Raw genomic sequence first — 21,948 nt, forward strand, 5'->3', positions numbered from 1 at the left:
CCGTGGAGGGATACTCCCTTAACCTAGAGACAGGAGAGAAGGCCTAGTCCCTACTCCAAATGACTTGACAGATTTAGATGACCCCTTCTGGAAGGCCTCACCCTACATGTGGGGTATGAGGGGGAGGGGGGTTGGGGGAGATGGGAGGGTGGGAGAGAGTGAAAGAGGAAGAGATGGCGGGAAGGAGGGAGAGGGAACTAGGATCGATATGTAAAATAAAAAGAAAAAGAAAAAGAAAGGCTGTCTAGAAAAACAAGCCATGCTAAGGCTAAGCATTCAAAAGTAAGAATAAATCTTCATGTATTTATTTGGAAGCTGGGTGTTGGGTGCCCAAAGAGCAAAGAGTAAAAAAATAAAACCAACAACAGGGTGTTGGGCAGAAGTGGTGTGTGCCTTTAACCCCAGTACTTGGGAGGCAGAAATAGTCAGAACTTTGTTAGTTCAAGGCCAGCCCGGTCTGTAGAGAGAGAGAGTTCCAGGATAGCCAGAAAGAGAAATCTTGTTTTGGAAAACCATTTAAAAAAAAAAAAAAAGTCAAAGGGCATAGCCAAATTGATTACTTCTTACTCAAGTGTAAAGGACAGACTCAAATTTAGCCAATGCCCTGGCTTGTACTTAGCACAACTGGGAAAAAGGTATATCAGATGATGTACTTTACTTAACAATGACTTTATTTATTTTTTCATTTATTTATTTATTTTGATGTGTGTTGTGTCTGCATGTTTCTCTGTGTTAAATGTATGTATGTATGTATGTATGCATGCATTTATGCATACATGCATTTACATGTGCTTGTGTGTTTACACTTGTGAGTATCAAAGCTTATGCCCCTGAATGAGCCAGAAGTAGGTGTCAGAATATCTTCTTCAGTGACTCACCACCTTACTCTTTGAGGGTTCCAGGTCTCTTCACTGAATCTGAAACTTAGCATTTCTGCTAGACTATTTGGTGAGGGAAAGCCCCAGAGACCCGTCTCTGGTCCACTCTGCTGGTGTTACAGATGTTTACAGCCATGCCTGGCTTTTTCCGTGGGTTCTTGGGATGAGTACAGACTCAGAGCCACAGACTTTTATAGTTGGCACCTTGCCCTAGGAGCCATCTCTCTCGCCCCTCAGGTGCTTTAGCACCTGGTTTTGTCATCTTATACAATTCTTGCTTATTCAGCTGTCCAAAGAGTGCCACCAGTTTATCGCCCATAGCAGGAGGGCCAGGTTGACAGGTGAACAATTACACATGTGCTTAAAAGGACCCCTTTCCTTAGAAAGTGAATTCATAGAAAGTGATTTACACATTGCACTTGGAATTGGGCCAATGCCTCTATTGTCTTGGCATTGTTATTGGTGTCTTAAATGAGATGCAATAAAGAAGTTCAAATTCATTAACTTTGATAGATAAGACTATAAAAATTGATAGATAAATAAATACACACATAGGAAGGAATCTTATCAAGGCCCCACAAGAAAAACAAAAAATCAGAGCTGCTCATTGATGCCTCCCTTACATCCAATCAGATGCAATAGAATGTATCAGTCATTTTGCATTACCCTGCTCTGCCCAAGCATGAGTGAGTGCTTTCATGCCTCCAGCCTGGCTATAAGAGGAGGATCTATACCATAGAATGTAACCTACAGCATGAAAAAGGTTCAAAGTTGTCATTCAACTCCAGCTTACCAGGATGTGTAATGCCGTCTGTGTTTCTTTGTGTCCGGCCTATCAGGATGGTCGTTACGTTCACTGATTTCTTAAGTGCGTTGGGTTTCTTCTGCAGTTTTACCTGCTTCTGAGGCTTGACAATATTCGCCAGTCCATCAGACAATAATCGATCAGCATGCCGAGTTAAATTAGATAGGGCAGCTTGAGTTTTTATTTTAACTATTGATTCTACAATTTCCTTTAGACTGTCTGGCAGGTGGCCTTTGGTCCATATGGCTAAGGGAGCATTCTGTCCAACTGTACTTGAGGAAGCATTATAGCATGTCATTGAAAGCTCATGGACAGTTTTGTTAAGCCAAGAGAAATTCACTGAAAGGTGGATGGATTTTGCTTCCAGCGCCTTAAATCTGGAATTTAATACCTTCAGTTGAAGATCTGTATCTCTCTCATTTGATACCATGCCGCCTTTTTTAAATGAAATATAGTAAGGTATAAGTGTCTTGGTCACTTTAGATTCAATGCTTTGCAAACGAGTTTCAAACTCTTTGGCAATCTTTGTGGCTGAGAGGACATTTTCTTCTAAATCACTCATGCTTTTCTGACATTTGTTCACCTTGGATGTGGTTTCATTGAACATTTGATAAATCTTTTGAAAGTTTAATTGACTTAGTTTCTTATCTTTGGAACCAGTTGCAAGGGCTTTAGCAATTTGCAAAATAAAATTATACTTCTGATTGTCGTTGACCAAAGTCTGAATAGAGTCATTCAGACGCTGGAACTCAGAAATAAATGCCAAAATGGTTTCTATATTTTGGTTACCCTCATGAAGCTTGAGATTATCTGTCATAGTGCTCAAATTGTCCTTTGACACAAAGTTATCCTGAATGAAATCAACGGCATTGTTTATGACAGTCATTGTCTTATTTAGACCATCTTCTGTTTCCAAGACATGGTCACTGATGCGTCTTTCAAAGGCTTCGCTCTGGCCCTGCACTTCGTTTCTGAGTAAGTTGTGTCTTTTTGTAAGTTCTTTAGTAAGAACATTCAGGCGGTTGATAGCACCAATTACGCTTTGTAGTTCTCTGCGTGTAACTGCAGTTTCCTTTGGCTCACGCACAACCTGCTGTCGAATTGACGACCTCTGCTCCAGCAAAGGCTGCAGGATCTCCATGTCATATGTCAAATCATTGAGCTGCTCGCTCATTTTATCCACCTTGATGTCCATGGGAAAGATAACCTCAGACAATGTTTGGTTTAACACATGCAGATTCTCCTCTGTGTCCTTAAGTTGAAATTTAAAGTCATGCCTGCATTTAGATAGCATTTCTTCACATTCTCCCCTTACTGATCTTTTCTCCATCTCCAACAGAACAGTGAGGTTGCTGATCTTGCTCTCTTGGGCATGCAAATCACTGAGCATCTGTAGCAACATCACACCTTGCTTGCTTGCTGTCTCATGTAGCACAGAGATGTACTTAGTGACATTACTGCTGTCTGATTCCTCCCGGGCAGCATTCTCTGGGCCCGATACTCGTTGAGCTGAGAAGAGCTGTGTGTGTGCTTCCTGCATTTTGGAGAGAGTTTCATTGAGGGTTTGGTGGTACAGAGCAAGTTGTGAGTGCTCCTGCCCTAAAGCTCCTTCCATTTGAGCCTGCTTTTCTTCTAGTTCCTTGATGGACTTCTCACAGGTCAAGACCATTTCCTGCCTGATGTTTGTGATGCTGTCCTTTAGATCTGTGATGGCCTTCCATGTGGGTTGATTTTCTTGCATCACAACAGACTTTTGCTGGGCTGTTCCTGAAACCAAGGTCTTGTTCACTTGTAAAACTGCCTGCCTGGTACTTTCCAGGTCCTCGGATAGACTCGACACAGTCTTGAAGAGCTGGGCAATGGTTTCCTGCATGCCATCTTGGAAGACCTTAAACTCTTCTTTTACTATATTCCTTAGTAGATCATCAATGGTTTTTGATTTTAGGACTAAAAAGAACACGATAATAAGTAGTAAATATACATATTTTTTAAAAGACCTATCCGAAGAGGTTAAGATTCTAAGATCAAACACTAATTAGAAATACTAGTGAAAAGAATTCTCCCTTGTATATACTTACATTTGAACAATTCTCAAGAGATAACCACTGTCTTGACCAATAAATCTGACATAAAAAATATATTACCATGTAGAACACACTAACACCACAAACTGACAGATTTTTGGGCAAAAGACAAAGAGGAACTGCTATTAATTCCAGTGACACAGACCACGCTACGGCAATCCTAGGTCTAGTTGTTAGTGAAAATAAGTCATACTGGGCTTTCTGTCTGAGTAGATATCTGCTGTTAGTGTATGACTGCATTGCCATGTGTCTAGTACAGCACTTATATTATGAACTCATGAATGCTAACAAATCACAAAGAAAAATTTAATAAGTTGAAGGAAAAGATACATGTCCATAAAACTTAACAATGGCTTATAATAACAAGTAGTGAAACTCACAATGAAGCAGAAATTTAAGATATGTTTATAACATGACATTAACTTTTGGTATAAAAAGTGGAAACTCACCAGTAGTGAACACTTATTAGGGTTTCCAACATTCAAAACATTTTTGATAACATACTGAGGCTGTGTGAAACAGAGAGAAAGAGAGAGAGAGAGAGAGAGAGAGAGAGAACTGTGGAAAGAAAGGGGATAGGGTGGGGAGAGTTAGAAGAAGAAAGAAAATGGGAGGGGGAGGAAAAAGGCCTGGATTATTTCAAATGAGTAGAAAGCAAATTTTTGAGAAATCTAAAATAAAACAAAACCGAAAACCAACCAAACAAACAAAAACCACTTTCTCATATAGAAACAACAGAAAAAAATAAGACTTATAAAATCTAGCTAACAATAATTATAAATGGAAGAGATGTTCGTTAAAATATACAAAAATAAAACACACTGATCATCATATAAGATTCAAGTAACAAAGGAATTTTAGAAATGAAGGTTGTGCACGGTGGACAATCACCCTACAGTTACAGCTTTCGTTTCGTCACCTCACAAAGCTGGTGAGTGGGCTCCACAGTCTTGCGTTTTTACAAAGCTTTTAGTGTACTTGAACACGCACATAAAAAGAGAAATTTTAGAAGAATATGCCTTCCTTAAACATCTTGATAATTATTTTGGTATTTAAAAACCCTGTAAACTATATTACTGGAAATATATTTTCTAAAGATTACAATTGCTAAATATAGAAAGGCACAGAAGAACAAAAATATAAAAACCATTAGCTATTACTCACTAATACATGGCAGCAAACTATGAAGAAAAAGTAAATTAGAAAAATTTAAATAGCTACAATAGAGAGAATTTATTAAAAAAAATCCTATTTTTTTTTTTAATCTATTAACAAGCCAGTAGCATTGGCTAGCTTTTTGTCAGTTACTCATTTATTTAACAACTATGTTGTGAATGTGTTTCCATATCCTATGTGGATAGTAAAATTTGACAACTTAAAATGTAAGGCAGTTGTAAGGTACAAATTTGTCTGTACTTTATATAGAATAATTTAGCCATTTCTGGTTAGTTGAAATTACATTCAATTCTCACAGCTTTCAAACCTTGATGATAAACAATAAAATTTCTATACCTGTGAGGGTTTGTTCTTTGAATTTGTAACTTCATATTAGCCACCCACAGTATTTTAAAGATTGATAAGGAAAAATAAAAGTTAAGCCTTATTGAGTTAGCTAGTTGCAGAAAATTGCTGATAGGTATTTAATTCTAACTGCCAAAAAAATTGACATGATCAGAAGGTTAGAGTATGACTGACAGGCTGGAAATACTATGCAGAGTTAAGATCAGTACAGATCTTGCTAAAGGATATTAGGACAAGATGAAAATTTATTTGACTCCTTAGCTATCATTCTTTAAGATATCCTTGGGAAAATCACAAAGGAAATCTCCAAATCCCAGCACTATGCAAAAAGACACCAAGCAGAACATCAGCTTAAAATCATGTTTCATCATAGTGTTTTTATTTCTTCCATTTGCATGTCTACAACTCATTGATAAAGAAACATTCATCTAAGTTTCTGAGTTTACAAAAACATATCGTCATGCTTCATGTTAGTACCTGTGTGGGAGGGGTAGCTCTCTAAACTTTACTTGATTTTGTCTTATGTAACTTAAATGTCATTCTTTTGTTGTTATTGATATTCAGTCCAATCAAGGCTTTAGATTATGATACAGTTATAACATCTCCCCCCCCCCCTTTATGTGCTCCTTTTTGCAACACAAAGGTCACTCACTCTTTTCTAACAACTGTGATGGACTTGGAGGCTCATTCTAACTATGTCTAAATACAATTTATGCTGTAACTAGGTACAAAATGACAATCAAGTGAGTATTACAAAATATAATGTGATACACGATTTCCAATTATTTTGAAGTTACCTATTTTAAATTGCCCCATTAAAAATATCCATTTCTTAGGCTCCAAAGTTACACAGAGAAACCCTGTATTGAAAAACCAAAAAAAAATAAATAAAAAAATAAATAAAAAATAAAAATAAAAATAAAAAAAATAAAATAAAATCTATTCTTTTTACTATCTAATCTACAGCAAAGATCTAAAGTGACAGGAGAAAAATGTCAATGAGTAATGTGCTTTGTGTCTTAAAGAATGAATTTTTCCTTTTGTTTTACTTTACCTTTTAGAAGAGATTGAAGCTCCTTGCCTTTGTCTTCACCTATTTTCCCTTCTAGGGAGAGGTATGCATTCCTCAAGTCGTCTGCAGCCAGAGAAACATTGTCAACCTTCTTCTGCAGAACTGTCAGCTTCCTCCCCTGCTGGCTCATTTGCTCTGCCAGTTTTTGAATCACAGCTGTGTGTAGAAGAGAGCGATTTGGGGCCATTAAAATAATAGACTTAACCTGGCAAAATTTATGTTATAAAGGAAATACAAGTACCATATTTGAGTTTATAGATTTGAAAATATAGACTATTTTTCAGTGGCAACTGATGAGGAGACTTCAGTAGATACATTTCTAAAAGTATTATAATACCTTTAATTTGTACATCTCAAAGCTTTCTCATAATTTGTCTTAAAAAAAAAAAAAACCTTAGAACTACCACCACGTTCTGAATAAATAAAAATATCGAGGTTGGAAAGCCAAAGTAATGCACTCTCTGTTACCCAGCTTGTGCTCCTTTCTGCTCTTAAACCATGTCCCAGCACTAAATGTATGTGATTTTACATATGCATGGCATTGGAGCCGTCCAAGTGTTTCATCGCTTACTGAAGTATTTGTTCATTGGTTAGGAGCAGATCCCAATTTAGATGCAGTTACTCTGTACAGTAACAGTACACACTACTTTTTTACACACATTGTACTGATTCATAGGCTTACCAGTATTTTACAGATACCAAGTCACAATATAAAATAAAGGACAATCTAGATATATTGCCCAAATGCACTTTTTAAAATTAATTCTTTGCATTATTATTATCCCCAAAACCGGTTTTACTATGGCATTTTCTATATATTTGTCACTGTACTTCATTCATAATAAACTTTCATTACTGTCATTCTTATCAACATTCTCCTTTTCTCTATCTTATATATGTATGGTATATATGTGCATGCATATATATGCATTTACACATTAATCCTACATGTGAATATATAAATATCCATACACATACATACATACATTTAAATCTATGCTTCCCACATGAGAGAAAACATGATGTTTGTCTTTCTAAGTCTGGATTATTTCTCTTAACATAATGATCTCTTGAGTTTTTAAAAAAGAGATCCCCTTAAATATCATTTCTCAACTGATTGTTTTGCTTTGTTTACCAAAATTCCGACCAGTCTATTGAAGAGATATCATTGACACTATCTGACTTTGTTTTGGGGTTACAGTTAAGCCTGAGATGGCAAGATACTGTATTAGGACAGAAAACACATCTCAGGCTGACTTTTGATCAGTACAAGGTCTTGAGTACACACCATTTTCTTAAGTTATCAGCACCCCTTTGTGGTGTCTTATCAGCCAAAACAGCCTTCCCAGCTCTTTTAACTCAGTCAAGTTGCTCTTTATGCTTCAAGCAAAAGCTGAGTTTGGTTTTGGAAAACTGTTCTTTTCCCCTGGATGTGTGATTTCAGCATTTAGTCTCCTGGGTTTGTTCATGGATTTTTTTTTTTTTCCTCCGTACTTTATATAAATCTTTTCCATCTGGAGACCTGAAACCTAATGCAGTTTCTCCAAACAATTAGCAATTACGGAACAAGGTTGAGAAGTGTATTAATCCATCCCCACTGGAATGGTGTTGACAGTTATTGGGTTGAAGGTGACAGTAATTACAGTCTAAGACCTGGGTCGCCATAGTCTTGCTTCTGCTCTTGCTGGGGTTGCTGGGCCATTCCTTTGTCAACAGCTGCGTGGCTTTCAGCCTGGTTACTGTGTGCCAGTTGTTGCTGTTCTTCAGCTAGATAGAAGCAGAAAGAGTGTAAAGTGTTAGCATTGGAGCCTCCCCGTTTCCAGTCCTGAGAGATAATGAGGCTGACATTCATTGTCCTGTGTACTGAAGCACGGTGATGAGGCTGGCTGCAGAGCAAACCACTGTGTCCCATTCATAGGACAGTGTAATGACACACACACTTGGAAAGGCTCTAATTTTGCCTTGGAAAAAATGACTCAAAATTCTTCTGGGTGTAAAATGGATGGAAGCCTCTGCAGATGCAGACTATGAAACCGAGTGTACATTATAATCCATTATGGTAAAAGCAACAGCAGCCTTGTGAGTGGACTGAGATTTCAAATAATGCATTTCCCAATTGGTGACTGCCAGAAGGAGTGAAAGCTGTGTATTCCTTCCAGCTAGACACCAAGTCAGCATTTAACTAACAGTGCCATTTAAATGAGTTGTTCCAAGACTAAAAAAATAATGCATGGTTTCTGATAAACTAATGGTAAAATGAAACAATTACAGGCATGTCTCCAAGGCAATCAACCCATGAAGTTAGTGACATTCCACAAAAACAGAAATCCTTATACCTCCATTTAAGGAACACTATTTCTTACAAATCTAGTAATTTAAATACCTGTATAATATTTCTCTGGGAAAACAACTTTGAGGGACTCACTTAAAATATTAAGTACTTCAATAACACATGTGTAAATTACAGACTTTGAATGAACAAATGTATTCACTGGTGCCTGCACACAGACATGTGCAAATACATGTTTGATGTCTTCCTGGATTTCTTTCCCTATGAAATTCCGTGCCAATGAAACTGTCATTGTGGTGCATATTAGTAACCCCCCGTGATGCACATGTGGCCATGCTGACAACATTTAAGCTTTCCACATCTCTAAACCATGTCATAGATTTGCCATTAATTTGAGTTGGCTTCAATTGTAATGTTGAATTTTGCAGTGTTGTTCTTCAAGGTCTTGGGCTAAAGAAATGAATTTCAATTTGTGTACAGTTTGTTTTGATGTTCCCTCCCACCGTAATTGATGATTTATTTAGTGGAAGAAATTGATTAAGTCCTTGGAGTGTCCAGTGATTTGAGAATTACTGTAAGGTGGGAAAAGTGTTAGTCTCCTGTTATGCCCCAGCAATAAGGTTCATATGGTCTGAATTCAAATGATTCATACAAAGGTATCTCTGAAATAACAGTGCAACTCTCCTGTCGTGGCTCCTCTGTAGGTGGGATAATGAAGCGTGTTTCTGACAATTTGCATCTCTGTTCACTCAGGTGTGTAGGTAAAAAGTAAAGCAATGGCTTACAAGTTGTAGTCTCTGCAGTGACCATGAACACATTCCCTGGGAAAATTTGAACAGACGGCTTCAGAACTCTACCCCAATTTAGGAAATATTTTGTGGAGCAGCAATCTCTTTTTTACCAAATAGGCCACGTGATTCTGAAGTATGCTAAAGCTTGTGAACCACTGGAGTAAAGCAGCACAGTCCATCTTCCTCTGCAAGCCCACCCCCTCACGTTTCCCGCTTCTCTGAGCAGTGAGAAGTGCCCAGACCGTAAATTGAATTACTGATAGCACGATGAGCGAATGGGTGTAACAGGGTTGCTGTGATCTTTCCACTTCCTTACTGCTTATGTTCTGGAGCCAGACCACAGAACGATAAAGCACTAGTGCATTTAAAAGTGAGTGGGGCAGGGTATTGGAGGTAAAGCATGGCCAGAGGGGCCAGTACCGTGGCAGTGTGCCGTGGACTAATGCCAATGGAAACTTTCCCACTCTCGGCTTTTTATACATGTCACGTATCTTGGTTGTTGCTTTCTACTGTTTTAGAGTACTGTTGGTGTTTTGTTCCTTTGCTTTTATTATAGATAGAAACTAGAAGTCTCTATTGATATGTAAATACTAAAATATTCCTGCTTTTCCAATTCTTCCCCTAGGATTGAGGTTTATTGGACCTATGCTCAGCAATTGGGCACATGTGTATTTCAGTTTTTTAAGTATCTAGGTGATTTTGATTCATGGCTCTGGTTAGATGCACTAATTTAGAAAAAAATTGAAAGGGCTTCCAGATCTAATAAAATTTATTGACACAAGGCAGATTTTTCCCCTATTTTTCATGATAAGATTGAAATACAAAATGATCTCACTTATGACCAGAACATGTTTTAGAAGCATGATGTATTACAAGTGTAACAAGTGAAAACCACATGTCCATCATTCCATAAAGAAGTGGTATTGGCAGGGTCTACTCACAATCTCTCAGCTCCCTTATGTACACGATATCATTCTCGGTGGTTCAGACAATAGGGATGAGCACACAGGTCGTGTAACGTGAAAGATGCTTTTGCTGTCTCCCCAGCAGTCACATCTAAGTCTACTGATTGCTCAAACTTCCTCACAGTAAAGTTCTCCCCATTCTAAAGCTAGGCCGTCCGTCTTCATTACTACTTACTTGTGCTCTCTACCCCAGATTCCAGTCAGGATGAATCAATGTGGCTTATCAATTGTCAAAATATTGAACCATGTCTTTCATTAAATAGATAATAATATTATACAATTGTCATAATTAATCTTAAAATTGTGATGTGAAATTATTTCAAGTTAATTGTGTACATGTGATAAAAGATATATTCTTCAGGATGTATGATGAATGCAATTCCAACTCAGTACTATCTGAAAACTATTTTCTGTCACATAATATAATAATTCTAAAACAGGGATATTATGGCATATCCATTTTATGCTACTTCTCTGAGGGATAAATATCTAATGAAATGAAAAGAATAAATATTTAGGAAACCAAAGGTCAATTAAATAAAAATTGAAATGTTACTAATAAAATAAATATCTTTCATATGTAGATATATTTAGAAGTTAACTAAAATGCAAATGTCATGAATTTGATTAGTTAATAGTTTTATCTCAGGAAACTGGAAGAAAAATATTTAGTATTATTAATACTATAGGCATATATAAGAACACTTAAGAAAAAATATTGTATGAATTGTGATTGTGAAAATGTGGCCAAGCCAGGTGGTGGACATCTGTAAGCTGAATGCTTGATACGATAAGGCAGGAAGACTGTCAAGAGTTCCAGGCCTTCCTGAGCTAAAAAGAGTGACAGTCTATAATAAAGGAAAAAAAAACCACCACTGATGTGAAACAAAGAAAATATACTGAAATTTCCAAATAGAGCAATAGAGCGAGATGAAAGAGTCAGCCTAGAGGCCCAGGCATAACTTCAGAGAGAATCCTGCATCTGTCAGTCACCGTATTCAGGCATCTTAGAATGAAACAAGATGAATACGATGGCAGCAAGCATCTGAGCACAGTTGTACTGGGTTCAAATACGTGCACCATGGTTTCTGTAATGTCACAAACACATGGCAGTCTAAATACAGAAGAGGGACAGAAAAGCAGAGTTCATGCTACAGATTCCAACATGAAACACTACAAGATGCTTGGGCTTCAGTAGTAACCTTTGGGACACAGGTTAAGAAGGCATTTTGTAAATTATGCTCCTTGTAAATAATTTCATATATATATGACATGAAAACATCCATATTTGAAACAGATGCTATCTGAAACATATTTTTTGGGAATATTCACACCTGTATTATTTGAAACCAATACAATGTAACCAGTTGCTTGAGTAAACGAGGCCTTGTCTAATAAGTTAAATGTTTGTGGCACAGCTATAACATTAATAAATGTTCCTACATTGATGTTGCCCCAACTTTGACTAAATGGTGCTTACACAGTTCTAAGAAGTAACTAAGTTTGGGATTCTTCTAGGAATTTTCATGATTTAACTGTCATGGAAGATGGGCAACATTTAAAAGTACACAGCTTTTATAGATTGCAAAACATGGATGTTATCACTTTTCTTTCAGTACAAACCCAGAAGAACAGGACATCCAGAGCATCAGTATCCATAGACATTACATGTTTACAGAGACCTTGTGTCACACAATGGCTCTGGATATCTGTGGAAATTCTCTAAAGAAAGTCAGAACAGCATTTTTCTGAAAAGGACATTTTCTTGGTATCATCCATGGCTAAAGAAAAAGCATGTCAGTAGCTAGGAGACACCAACAAGTCTATCAGGGATTACTACAGTATGAGTGGCTTATGTTTAAGATGTCTATGACTTGGAATGTGGGTCTATATTTATTATGGGTAATAAATATGTTAATTTAGGAAAATAGGTAATGCATTCTTATTACAGTCTTTAGTGATATGTTATTTATGACTTATTAAAGCTTGCCTGAGGATCTAAAAAGCAAAGTCAGTCCCAAGCTATAGATATCAGGCAGTGGCGACCTTTAATCCAAACAGCCAGAAGCTAGGAGGTGATGATGCACACCTTTTTTCCTAGGACTCAGTATTAAGAGATAGACAGATCTCTGTGAGTCCAAGGCCACCCAAATCTACACGAGTGAATCAGTCTGAAAGAGAGTTATAGCTCACACCTTTAGCCTCAACGTTAGGGAAATATATAAGATAGAAGCAAGGTCTCAGACAGAATTCATTCTCTAGCCACACTGAGGAGAGACAGCAGTTTGAGATTTGCTGAAGAACTTGTGCCTGGATCAGCCCTCTCAGCCTGAGCTAGAGGTGAGAGCCAATGGCCGGCTGCTTTGTTTCCCTGAGCCTCAGTTTGAACCCCAATATCAGTCTCTGGATCATGTGTTTTTCTTGTTACAATAGTCTATATATCAGTATTACTAAAGTAGTGGAGAAATGGTTAAACATTACTGTTGATCCCATAGCTCCTATATTCACAGTTTTAATATACTTTGCTAAAGTTTTGTTTAGACAGTCAAGCTTTGTTTCAAATGTCCTTATTCATGTGTACACCCACATGAACTAGGTAAGAAAATTGTCCTCTGAATTGCTGGGAGTAAACAACACACAAAGTTCATCGAGTTCTGATGGTCACACTAGTCTCTCTGCTCTGGAATTCATTGGCTGAGGTCCCTGCCAAGGCTTCTAAAACCTGGAAATGCCTGTTTTACGAATTCAGTAGTTCGTGTTATCTTTTCCTGGCTGTGTTTGTCAACTAGAGTTCAAAACTTCCATTCCTAGGAATTTATATCCTAGGATTTTGACTGGCAGCTGCAGAGAGCTAATAAGATCTCTGACAGTCTGCTACTTCCCTGTGATGAGGAGCCTGGTTGATTGATGCTGTTTTATTTTTTTCATTTAGTAATCTTTCTTTATCCCCAGATATATTCTTTTCAACAAGGACTGAGAAGTTTCCCCAGAAATCTATCTTCCCATCTTCCCTTTCTCTCTCCTTCTCTCTCTCTCTCATTCCTTCCTTCCTTCCTTCCTCCCTCCCTCCCTCCCTCCCTCCCTTCCTTCCTTCCTTCCTCCCTTTCTTTCTTTGGTTTTCTGAAGCGCGCACTACCACTCCCCGGCTCTATTTTCCCTTTGATTCAAACACATACATCTTGGTTGTATGGAAAGCAGATTTCTAGGTCTCTTTCCCTTGTCCTCTTTACATGACAGATTCAGCACAAAATAGTGCTAACTGAAGCCAGCAGATAATTGTGAAGACCTTGTGTACTTACTTTTGACAGGTAGCTTCAGATTTGATTTACGCCCCTTTGGTCTTATGTTTCTACAATGCAAACTCTGACACTGGTGATCAAAGACTTGGAAGCAAGGTCAGCAGATGTCAAGGACAATGGCTTTCTTATTAGGTGTTTTTATTTATTTTCTTTTTAATTAGATTTTATTTGCAAGTTTTTTTTTTCTTTTAGCTTTTTTTTTTTTTCTTGAGCTATTTGAGCCATATGGAGGAAATCACTAATATCAAGTCAGTAAAGGGGGGTGCTCTTTTTCCTGCTTGCTGCCAGAAAGCCTTCCTGTGTAGTTTGACAAGACACTTCTAGCTGATCCTGCAGAATCAGGTAAACTGGCAGGTGGATGCTCAGTGTGCTCATGAAGATGCCCTAGGTAAGCTGGAGTGGGCAGCCTGGAGTACAAAGGCTTTGAGAGTCAATGTCCTTTAGTCAAATACTACGGAGCAAGTAACTCACAGAACACACCATGCTTCCTAAGACAGAAAACAGCAAAGGATATTGGAGAAAAAACAGTTTTCTGAAAAATATAAGAAACACAAGGTTTTCATTCAAATAGTAAAAAATTCAACATGGTGAATTTAGAATGCATTTTTAAAGTAATTTACTACAGAAACTACATATTTAAATGTTGGTTCAAGCAGTTTTGTAACTGGTTGAATTTTCTCACATTTGCAAAATAAAATATTTGTCAGTTTATTCTGTATCTGCCCATGTTTTGTCAGTATTTATAATATCTGTGATAGATACTTTAAAATGTAATTTTATAGATTTTTCTTTAGAAAATATGTATGGGATCAATATGTAAAATAAGAAAAAATAATAAATACATTTTTAAAATTTAAATTAGAAACAGTCTTATTTTACATATTGATCCCAGTTCCCTTTCCCTCCCTCCCATGCCCCTGACACCCCCCCATCCCATTCCCCACCCACTCCACAAGGAGGGTAAGACCTTCCAGGAGGGATCATCAAAATCTGTCAAGTCATTTGGAGCAGGGATTAGGCCCTCCCTCCTGCCTCTAGGTTAAGGGAGTATTCCTCCATGGGCTCCTTTCCTGTACCAGGGATAACAAACTAGTGAAGGACCTATGTAGCAAGAACTTTGTATCTTTAAAGAAAGAAATCAAAGAAGATACCAGAAAATGGAAAGACCCCCCCATGCTCTTAAACAGGTAGTAAAAATGTAGTAAAAATGTCAATCTTGCCAAATATTACTTTTTTATGATGTTACTAGAAACTCCTAATTGCTTGTTTCACTTCAGCCTATTTTAGAGACATCTACTGGAGAGGCACGGAATTGCAAATTTTATCTCAGGCAAAAGTGGTATGTTACTACAGCCTCTAATATTATACTGTAAAATAAAAGAAGTTTTTTTCTAAAGGGAAAAAAAGGAAAGATTTGTGACCAAAATCCAGAAAGCATAACCATATAAAAACTATTGCTTTGATATATATATATGTATATATATATATATATATATATATATATATATATTTGCTTTTGATACTATTGTACTTTAGTAGGTAAGCTATAACTAGAACCCAGAGCAGATGAGCATAGGAATAGCAGCTGGGAAGACATGCCCAACAGGTTTGATGCTCAGCATCTCTTGCTGACACCCAGAGGATGGTTTTTCAGAAGAAGAGGTGGGTACTCTTAGGGAAGCAAATGAAGGACAGTCTGGCTGCCAACAGGCCAACTGATATTTATCCTATGTTTAAACCATTTCTCTAATGCAATCAGATTAAAAGGAAATTACCACATTTACATTATGAAATTACTTTTGTTTCTGGAGATGAAACTAATTTGGGAAGCAGAGATTTATGAAGTGTTTGTGGTACTCTACACATTTTTTTTTAATGAATAAATAATCCAGTGACACTTTGAGGGATAAGGCCTGAAATAATTGCTATTGTACTTACATAATCAGGTATCTACATAACCAAAGTGTAGAAGCCTCAGCAGAGATTTAAAAACTGGATCAGCCAGAATGAGCATTCTTGCCTTGTCTGAAGCAGCCTGTCACATGGTTCAACATAGGCAGTGCTGTCAAACATTCTATTCTTAAGGTGACAACTTGATCCACCCTATAAGAGTGAAAGGCTAGTGCCATACTTATTAAGTGCAATGGGTAAGGGGACAGCTTGGGATGCTATTAGTTAGGTATCAGAATGGGAGACTATGAAGGAAAAGTAAACTAGGAGAGAGCTAGTTAATAGTTCAGGGACAGCATGAAGGAGTGGCTCTTTACTGTACCAGTACCAATGGCACTCATAAAAAAAATGCAAGGACTTGGTGGATTACAATGAAAGTAGGAGACAAATGTCCAGGATTCTGTTTGAAAATATAACATGCTCTTAGAATCAAAGTTATATTGGAATTCACTGAATGAAATAATTGGGCAAACCTGCCACTCTTTCCTTATTCCTCATAGGTTTCTATAGGAAAGATGGCTCCCTGACACTGGCCTTTTGTGTAGCTTTGATTAGGTAACTATGACAGGAGGTCATAATTGAAGCTTTTTTGAGACTTTTGTTGTTGTTGTTGTTTTAGCTAACATGTATTGAGATAGAAAACTGCAAATCTAATAGTAAAGATATCCATAGGTGACATCTAGGAAGAATTTAAGGTGTCATTAACTATAGAATATAAGTCACTTACATTTAAACACTGGGTAATTCCTGTAAGAAGCCAACAGCAGTATAGAATAGACATTCAAATGATCCCTTTGTTTTGTCCCTTCTGAAATTCTTCCTGAAGTTCTGTAGCTTCTTTCCCATCTACATGCATGTAGTCTGCCATGATGATTAAGACTCAATTAGGCTGAGTGTGGGTCAAGCACAGCTCTCAGCAGTTGGGTCTAGGACATGCTTTGACATATTGCTTTGTTCCCTGCCACCTGCAGTCAGCCATTCTGTGCAATGGGGTGTGTAATGACAGCCTGCATTCTGAGAAGACACTTTGTAAACCAACACTTTATTATCTAAAAAATAATCATAGGATTAATATTCTCTAAATGTCTTTCAAATGAGAAATAAAGACCTTAAGCATAATCCCAAATATTGTCAAGACTTTTAAATAACAAAATGCAGGTAAGAAACAAATGTACTGTAGCACTGTGCATATATTTGCACACCTTATAAAAGTGGATTCTTTGAAAGCGGTAGCATATTTGGATATTTTTCAAATATTTTTGCATCACCACATTTCCAAATATTTTCAGTGTGGGTAATGTTTTCTATAAAAGTTTCAGTTTACCTGATAACAAGGTAAAACATTCCTGATACCATCTGAAAATGTGATTGATTTTATGTTGTCTGTGAAACCTAAACCAGGCCCAGAGAAAACAGCAGTGTGGAAGATTTACCCACAGATCCTCACTGCATGGGCTGGCTAGCCATGAATAATATCCCTGGCTAAACTGCATGATTCTTAGAGCTCCTCTGTATGATTTTCTGTTTCTTAATGTGACTCATAATGGTTTCTCCACAGTTACATTAATTTTTAATCACAAACCCCTACACTGTTGATTGAATTCCCCACCACTGCTAATGGTCTTTCTTGTAATATTCATTCACTTAAAATATGAATGCAGATGCCACATCTTATTTTTCAAAGAAAATCTGTTTAAAGCTGAAAGCAAAATAATAGTTGCATGGACATTAGGTCACAGCAGGTGATCATGTGTTTGGTCAGCCTTCCATCAGAAAATCCTTAAAATCTCAGCTTAAAAAACAATGGATCCTTTAAGATGAAAAAAACAAAAACAACAAAAAAAGAAAACCCTAGTTTTTCACAAGTTACACAGTGTATTCTTTAACATGGACTATCATTCACCCCTGCCCCATTATATCAAGTAGTTGAACTGGAGTGAAACCATAGTGTCGTATAATTATTTTATATGGGTTACTTCACATCTTTAAAGCATGAAGTGAGAATTTACAATAATATCTCAGGAAGGCATATCCTTGTAGCTTTAGTTAACAATGAGTAATACAGTGAGATCTTCTTCCTCATTTCCTAAAACCAACACAAGGATGAGAGGGGCAGTGAATGGATAGATTATGAGACTATGCGTGACATGCACATAGCAACAAGCCTACCATCTGGGCTCTTAGCAATTACCCTTGGTGCACAATTTGTTCATTCAATTATGTATTTCTCAGAATTTATTATTACGATGTTATTATTGGTATATACCTTTGAGCTGACAGTTTGGCCCTATGTATCCAGGACAGCATCTCCATTCTAATGAGGTGACAATCTTATGCTGCATTCTGTAGACAGCATTGGATGTCTTCTGGGATCTGGAGTGGAACAATTGATTCAAAATTATTTGTTTTGTGTTGAGATATAATCGTGACTTATAAATAAAATATAGTTCTAATATTATGCTTTAAAGCTGAGGAGCATAAATAGCAGAGATAAATTAACCTGTTCAAATGCCCATATCTAGAACTAATGGAATTGGAATTTCAACCTGGATTGTATGAGTTAGGCCCATGCTACTGGAATTTGTCACAGTCAACCCTAGTGACCTGTTCAAGGGTTGTGTGGGGAGGAACTGAATTAGTCAGGTTTCTGCTTCTGTTGTAACATGACAGGTAGGTCAGTATATCAGAGGTTATCCTGCAATAGCAGAATGAGTTATAAGATTTTTCCCAGCCCTAAAAGCATGCTAAGTCATTCATCTTCATCTACTTCAATGTAATATTCATTAAATTATTCTGTTGGAGGGAATATCATCTCTAGCACAACTGCTAAAGCTAAGTAAAGGGTGAACATAGAATTTATTTAGTTTGTGGGATTGACTCTAAAATTTACAACATTGTTGAACCATGCTAGAGGGTCAGTGTTCCTGCTATGGCAAACTGAATTTCTGTTGCATGAAATGTTGATATAATAAAGAAAATACAGGCATCTATTGTATGAATACCGAAATCATGAATGAATGCAAAGACCCATTCAAATGGACACAAAGAAGGGACAGGAGTAAGGGTAAAAGTAGCTGGGTTTAGAAAAAGTAAAAATCAGGGGAGGAATTCACCTTGAACCCAGAAAACAATATTATAAGGGTTACAGTGGTAATATTTTCATTACTGAAGAATTAACAATGTGTTCTTTGGGCCTTCCTTGACAAGAAAATTGTCACAAAGGGAATAACAGCTGAAAGCAGGACCAGAGATTAGCTCTCTCAAATCCCTAAGATGTACTTAGTTCTCTGGACCATGAATCCAAGTCCTCAAGGGATGCAGAAACACCTGGATTTTATGTGCCCTTACTGTGCGTTGTTCCAGATTGCTGATGCATCAGATTCATTTCCCGAGTTATTTGTATGATAATTAGTGTAGCATTAGTCTCAGAGCTTGAATAGCAATGCTAGTTTATTTTTCTTTTTTCTTCAGGCTCTTTATGAATACCTTTAGTCAACCTACAGTTACTAATGTGGACTCAGAAACTTTATCAAGGACTCAGCCTCACATTATTTTATGACAATGTTATATGTGTATGTGTACATACATCTAATGTATATAGAATACATGTATACATATACATGTATATGTATAATGAACAACATGACCACTAATGTAATGTATACATAATATATTCATATGTATGATGAACAGCAGTGTCACTAATATAATGTATACATAATACAACATATTCATTTATGTCGTGAATAGCATGGTTACTAATATAACATATACATAATATAATATGTCCATATATGTAATGAACAGTATGGTTACTAAGACATACAAAAGAAGAGTGCTTTCCCAGGCACAATCACAGGTAATGGCTTTCTATATTTAGAATACAAGCCAAGTTATATGTGGACTTTAATCTAAAACAAAAAAAGTTAATAAATATTTGAAGTTATCTATGCCTTTTATAATCATATAAACCCAGGCTTTTTGACTAGGTCACCAATAGAATAAAAACTATGGAACAATAAGGCTAATATTCCCCAAGTACTACTCACAGGGTGCTGGGCAGTAGGCTGAGTGCATGAATGCATTAGCTCACATTATTCTGAAAGCGAATATGCAGCACAAGTATTAATAGTAGCCACATCTTAATTTACTAAAAGTCATGTACTTAATTTAATATAAGGACTCTCTTATCAGCCATACAGTGCCTGGGATGGCTATTTTATATGCATTTCTAGTCTACACAGAAAGAGGCTTTTTTTCAGAGAACATTGCATACCTTTGGGAGCAGAGTCCACTGGACCAGCCACAGGATCCTCTTCCATTTGGCATGTAAGAGCTGTGAGTGTCCAGTATTACTGTTGGAGATAACTTGGTATGTACGTAAGCACACCAATTCCTGAGGGAACAATCATTATCAATAGGAAAAACTCACTGTTAGAGAGAAATATTTTTGTCAAAATCATTTTCACAGACCTTTACTTACTTACTCTGATGTATTACACTTTGAAAGATGCTTATCTACTAATTTTTATAGCCATACAGATTAAAAAATGAACATTTTTTGATTTTTGTACTGAAGGAGATTTAAAGAGACAGTATATATATATATAATCATATTTTGTTATATTTTGTTAGTTTTAGAGAAAAATTTAAGTGTTTGTACTGAGTTCAGACTCAAACCTATGTTCATTAGTTGGGGTGATATGTTATAAGATATAAGCTAAGAAAATTGAACCACATGGTATTGGCATAAGAGTTGACATGCTGACTAATGGAATCAAATCAAAGACCCAGATGTAAATCTACACACCTCTGAACACTGGAGGATTCTTACCTTCCTTTTCTTCTATATGTCCTATTCCATCTAGCTGTCTGGTGGCTGTCTGCCTGGCCAGGTGTGTCCCTCTCTTTCTCGCTTGTTCTCTCCTGGATTTTCCCTCCAATTTCTATCTGCTTGCCAGCTCCATCTACCCTTTCTCTGTGTAGTTATTGGCTGTTGGGCTCTTTATTAGGTCAATCAAGTGCCTTAGGCAGGCAAAGTGAAAGAAATATAACACACCTTTACGTAATTAAAAAAAATGCAGCAGAAACAAAAGTGCATCTTTACGTTGTTAACAAAGGCAGCGCCAACAAATTTAACACACCTGTATACAGTTAAAGTAGTATTTTGAAGCATAAACCAATGTAACACCTCTTGGCCTAGTTGAAGTAACATTCCACAACAGGTGATGAAACCCAAACCCAGAAAGACAAACATGGTAGGTACTCACTTATAAGTATATACTAGCTGTAAAGTAAAAGACCAAGCTATGGTGCGTAGAGCCAGAGAGGCTAAGTAACAAGAAGGGCTTAAGGAGGGGGATGCATGAACCTCCATAAGAAGGAGAAATAGAATAGATTTTGTGGGTGGATTGGGAGTTTATGGGGTCTGAAATAGGGGGCATCAGCTGGGAAGAGAGAGAGAGAGAGAAAATACTGAGAGAAACAATTGAAATTGGGGGGGGGCATTTCAGGGGTGAGGTGGAAATCTAGTGCAATGGAAACTCCATGGAATCTATGAGAGTTACCCTAACAAAGACTCCTAGTGACAGGGGACAAGGAGCATGAACTGGCATCTTCTGTAACCAAACAAGGCTTCAAGTGGAAGGACTGGGTCACCATCCCAGCCACAAAATCTTTGACTTACAGCTTGTCCTCCACAGCAAAAAAACTCTTCCTGTGACTCAATCAGGTTTATGCTACTGTACAAATAAGTAAATTAAAGGATGTTGAAAATGCAATTTAAACCAAATAACTTGAAAATAAAGGCTTAAGATATAAAAGTAGATATGGCAAATTGGTGACATTAGACAAGCTGGAAGCCCTTTGTACCTTCCCATATTGACCACGGTGTTGGAAAGTGTTGAATTTGAGCCTTGCAACCTTCACTAACATACAGCATTTGGAATTCTCTCTAAGGACAGAGATTGCTGCTGACCAGCATCAGGTTCTGAGAAAGGCTAGTGTTCTTTCCTTGAGTATGTAAAAGGTTTCTTTTGGGGCAAATCAGACCTCTTTGGTTATGAGCAAAAGCTTTGCCTGCTAAATCTAGTAAAATGTAGTGTGATGAGCATTCTATTGCAACTTAAAAAATTAACCCTCTTGTGCATACTAAAATCTATCTGAATAGTCTATTATACTTTCTGTTTTACAGTTTGGACATTGGGTCTTTCAAATAGCTAGTACATTGAGAAAAACATCCACTAACTGACAAAATCATGTCCCAATCATATCCTTTCATCTTATGAGCCAGA

The 21,948-nt window shown here is 37.1% G+C and overlaps 1 protein-coding gene across 2 annotated transcripts in view; it reads right to left on the reverse strand.

Moving 5' to 3' along the window:
• The window catches only part of Mmrn1 (multimerin 1), a 41,432-nt gene that overhangs the window by 10,647 nt on the left and 8,837 nt on the right, over positions 1-21,948 (reverse strand). For both annotated transcript variants that reach the window (XM_051202966.1, XM_051202965.1), the window contains exons 2-6: positions 19,932-20,051; positions 17,922-18,028; positions 8,014-8,127; positions 6,343-6,516; positions 1,672-3,630 (exon numbers count right to left, since the gene is read on the reverse strand). In XM_051202966.1, the coding sequence (XP_051058923.1) occupies positions 1,672-3,630; positions 6,343-6,516; positions 8,014-8,127; positions 17,922-18,028; positions 19,932-20,051 (2,474 nt within the window). The remainder of the gene's footprint in view (positions 1-1,671; positions 3,631-6,342; positions 6,517-8,013; positions 8,128-17,921; positions 18,029-19,931; positions 20,052-21,948) is intronic.

Source organism: Phodopus roborovskii, unplaced genomic scaffold (genome assembly GCF_943737965.1).
Source record: "Phodopus roborovskii unplaced genomic scaffold, PHOROB, whole genome shotgun sequence".
Taxonomy (NCBI): domain Eukaryota; kingdom Metazoa; phylum Chordata; class Mammalia; order Rodentia; family Cricetidae; genus Phodopus; species Phodopus roborovskii.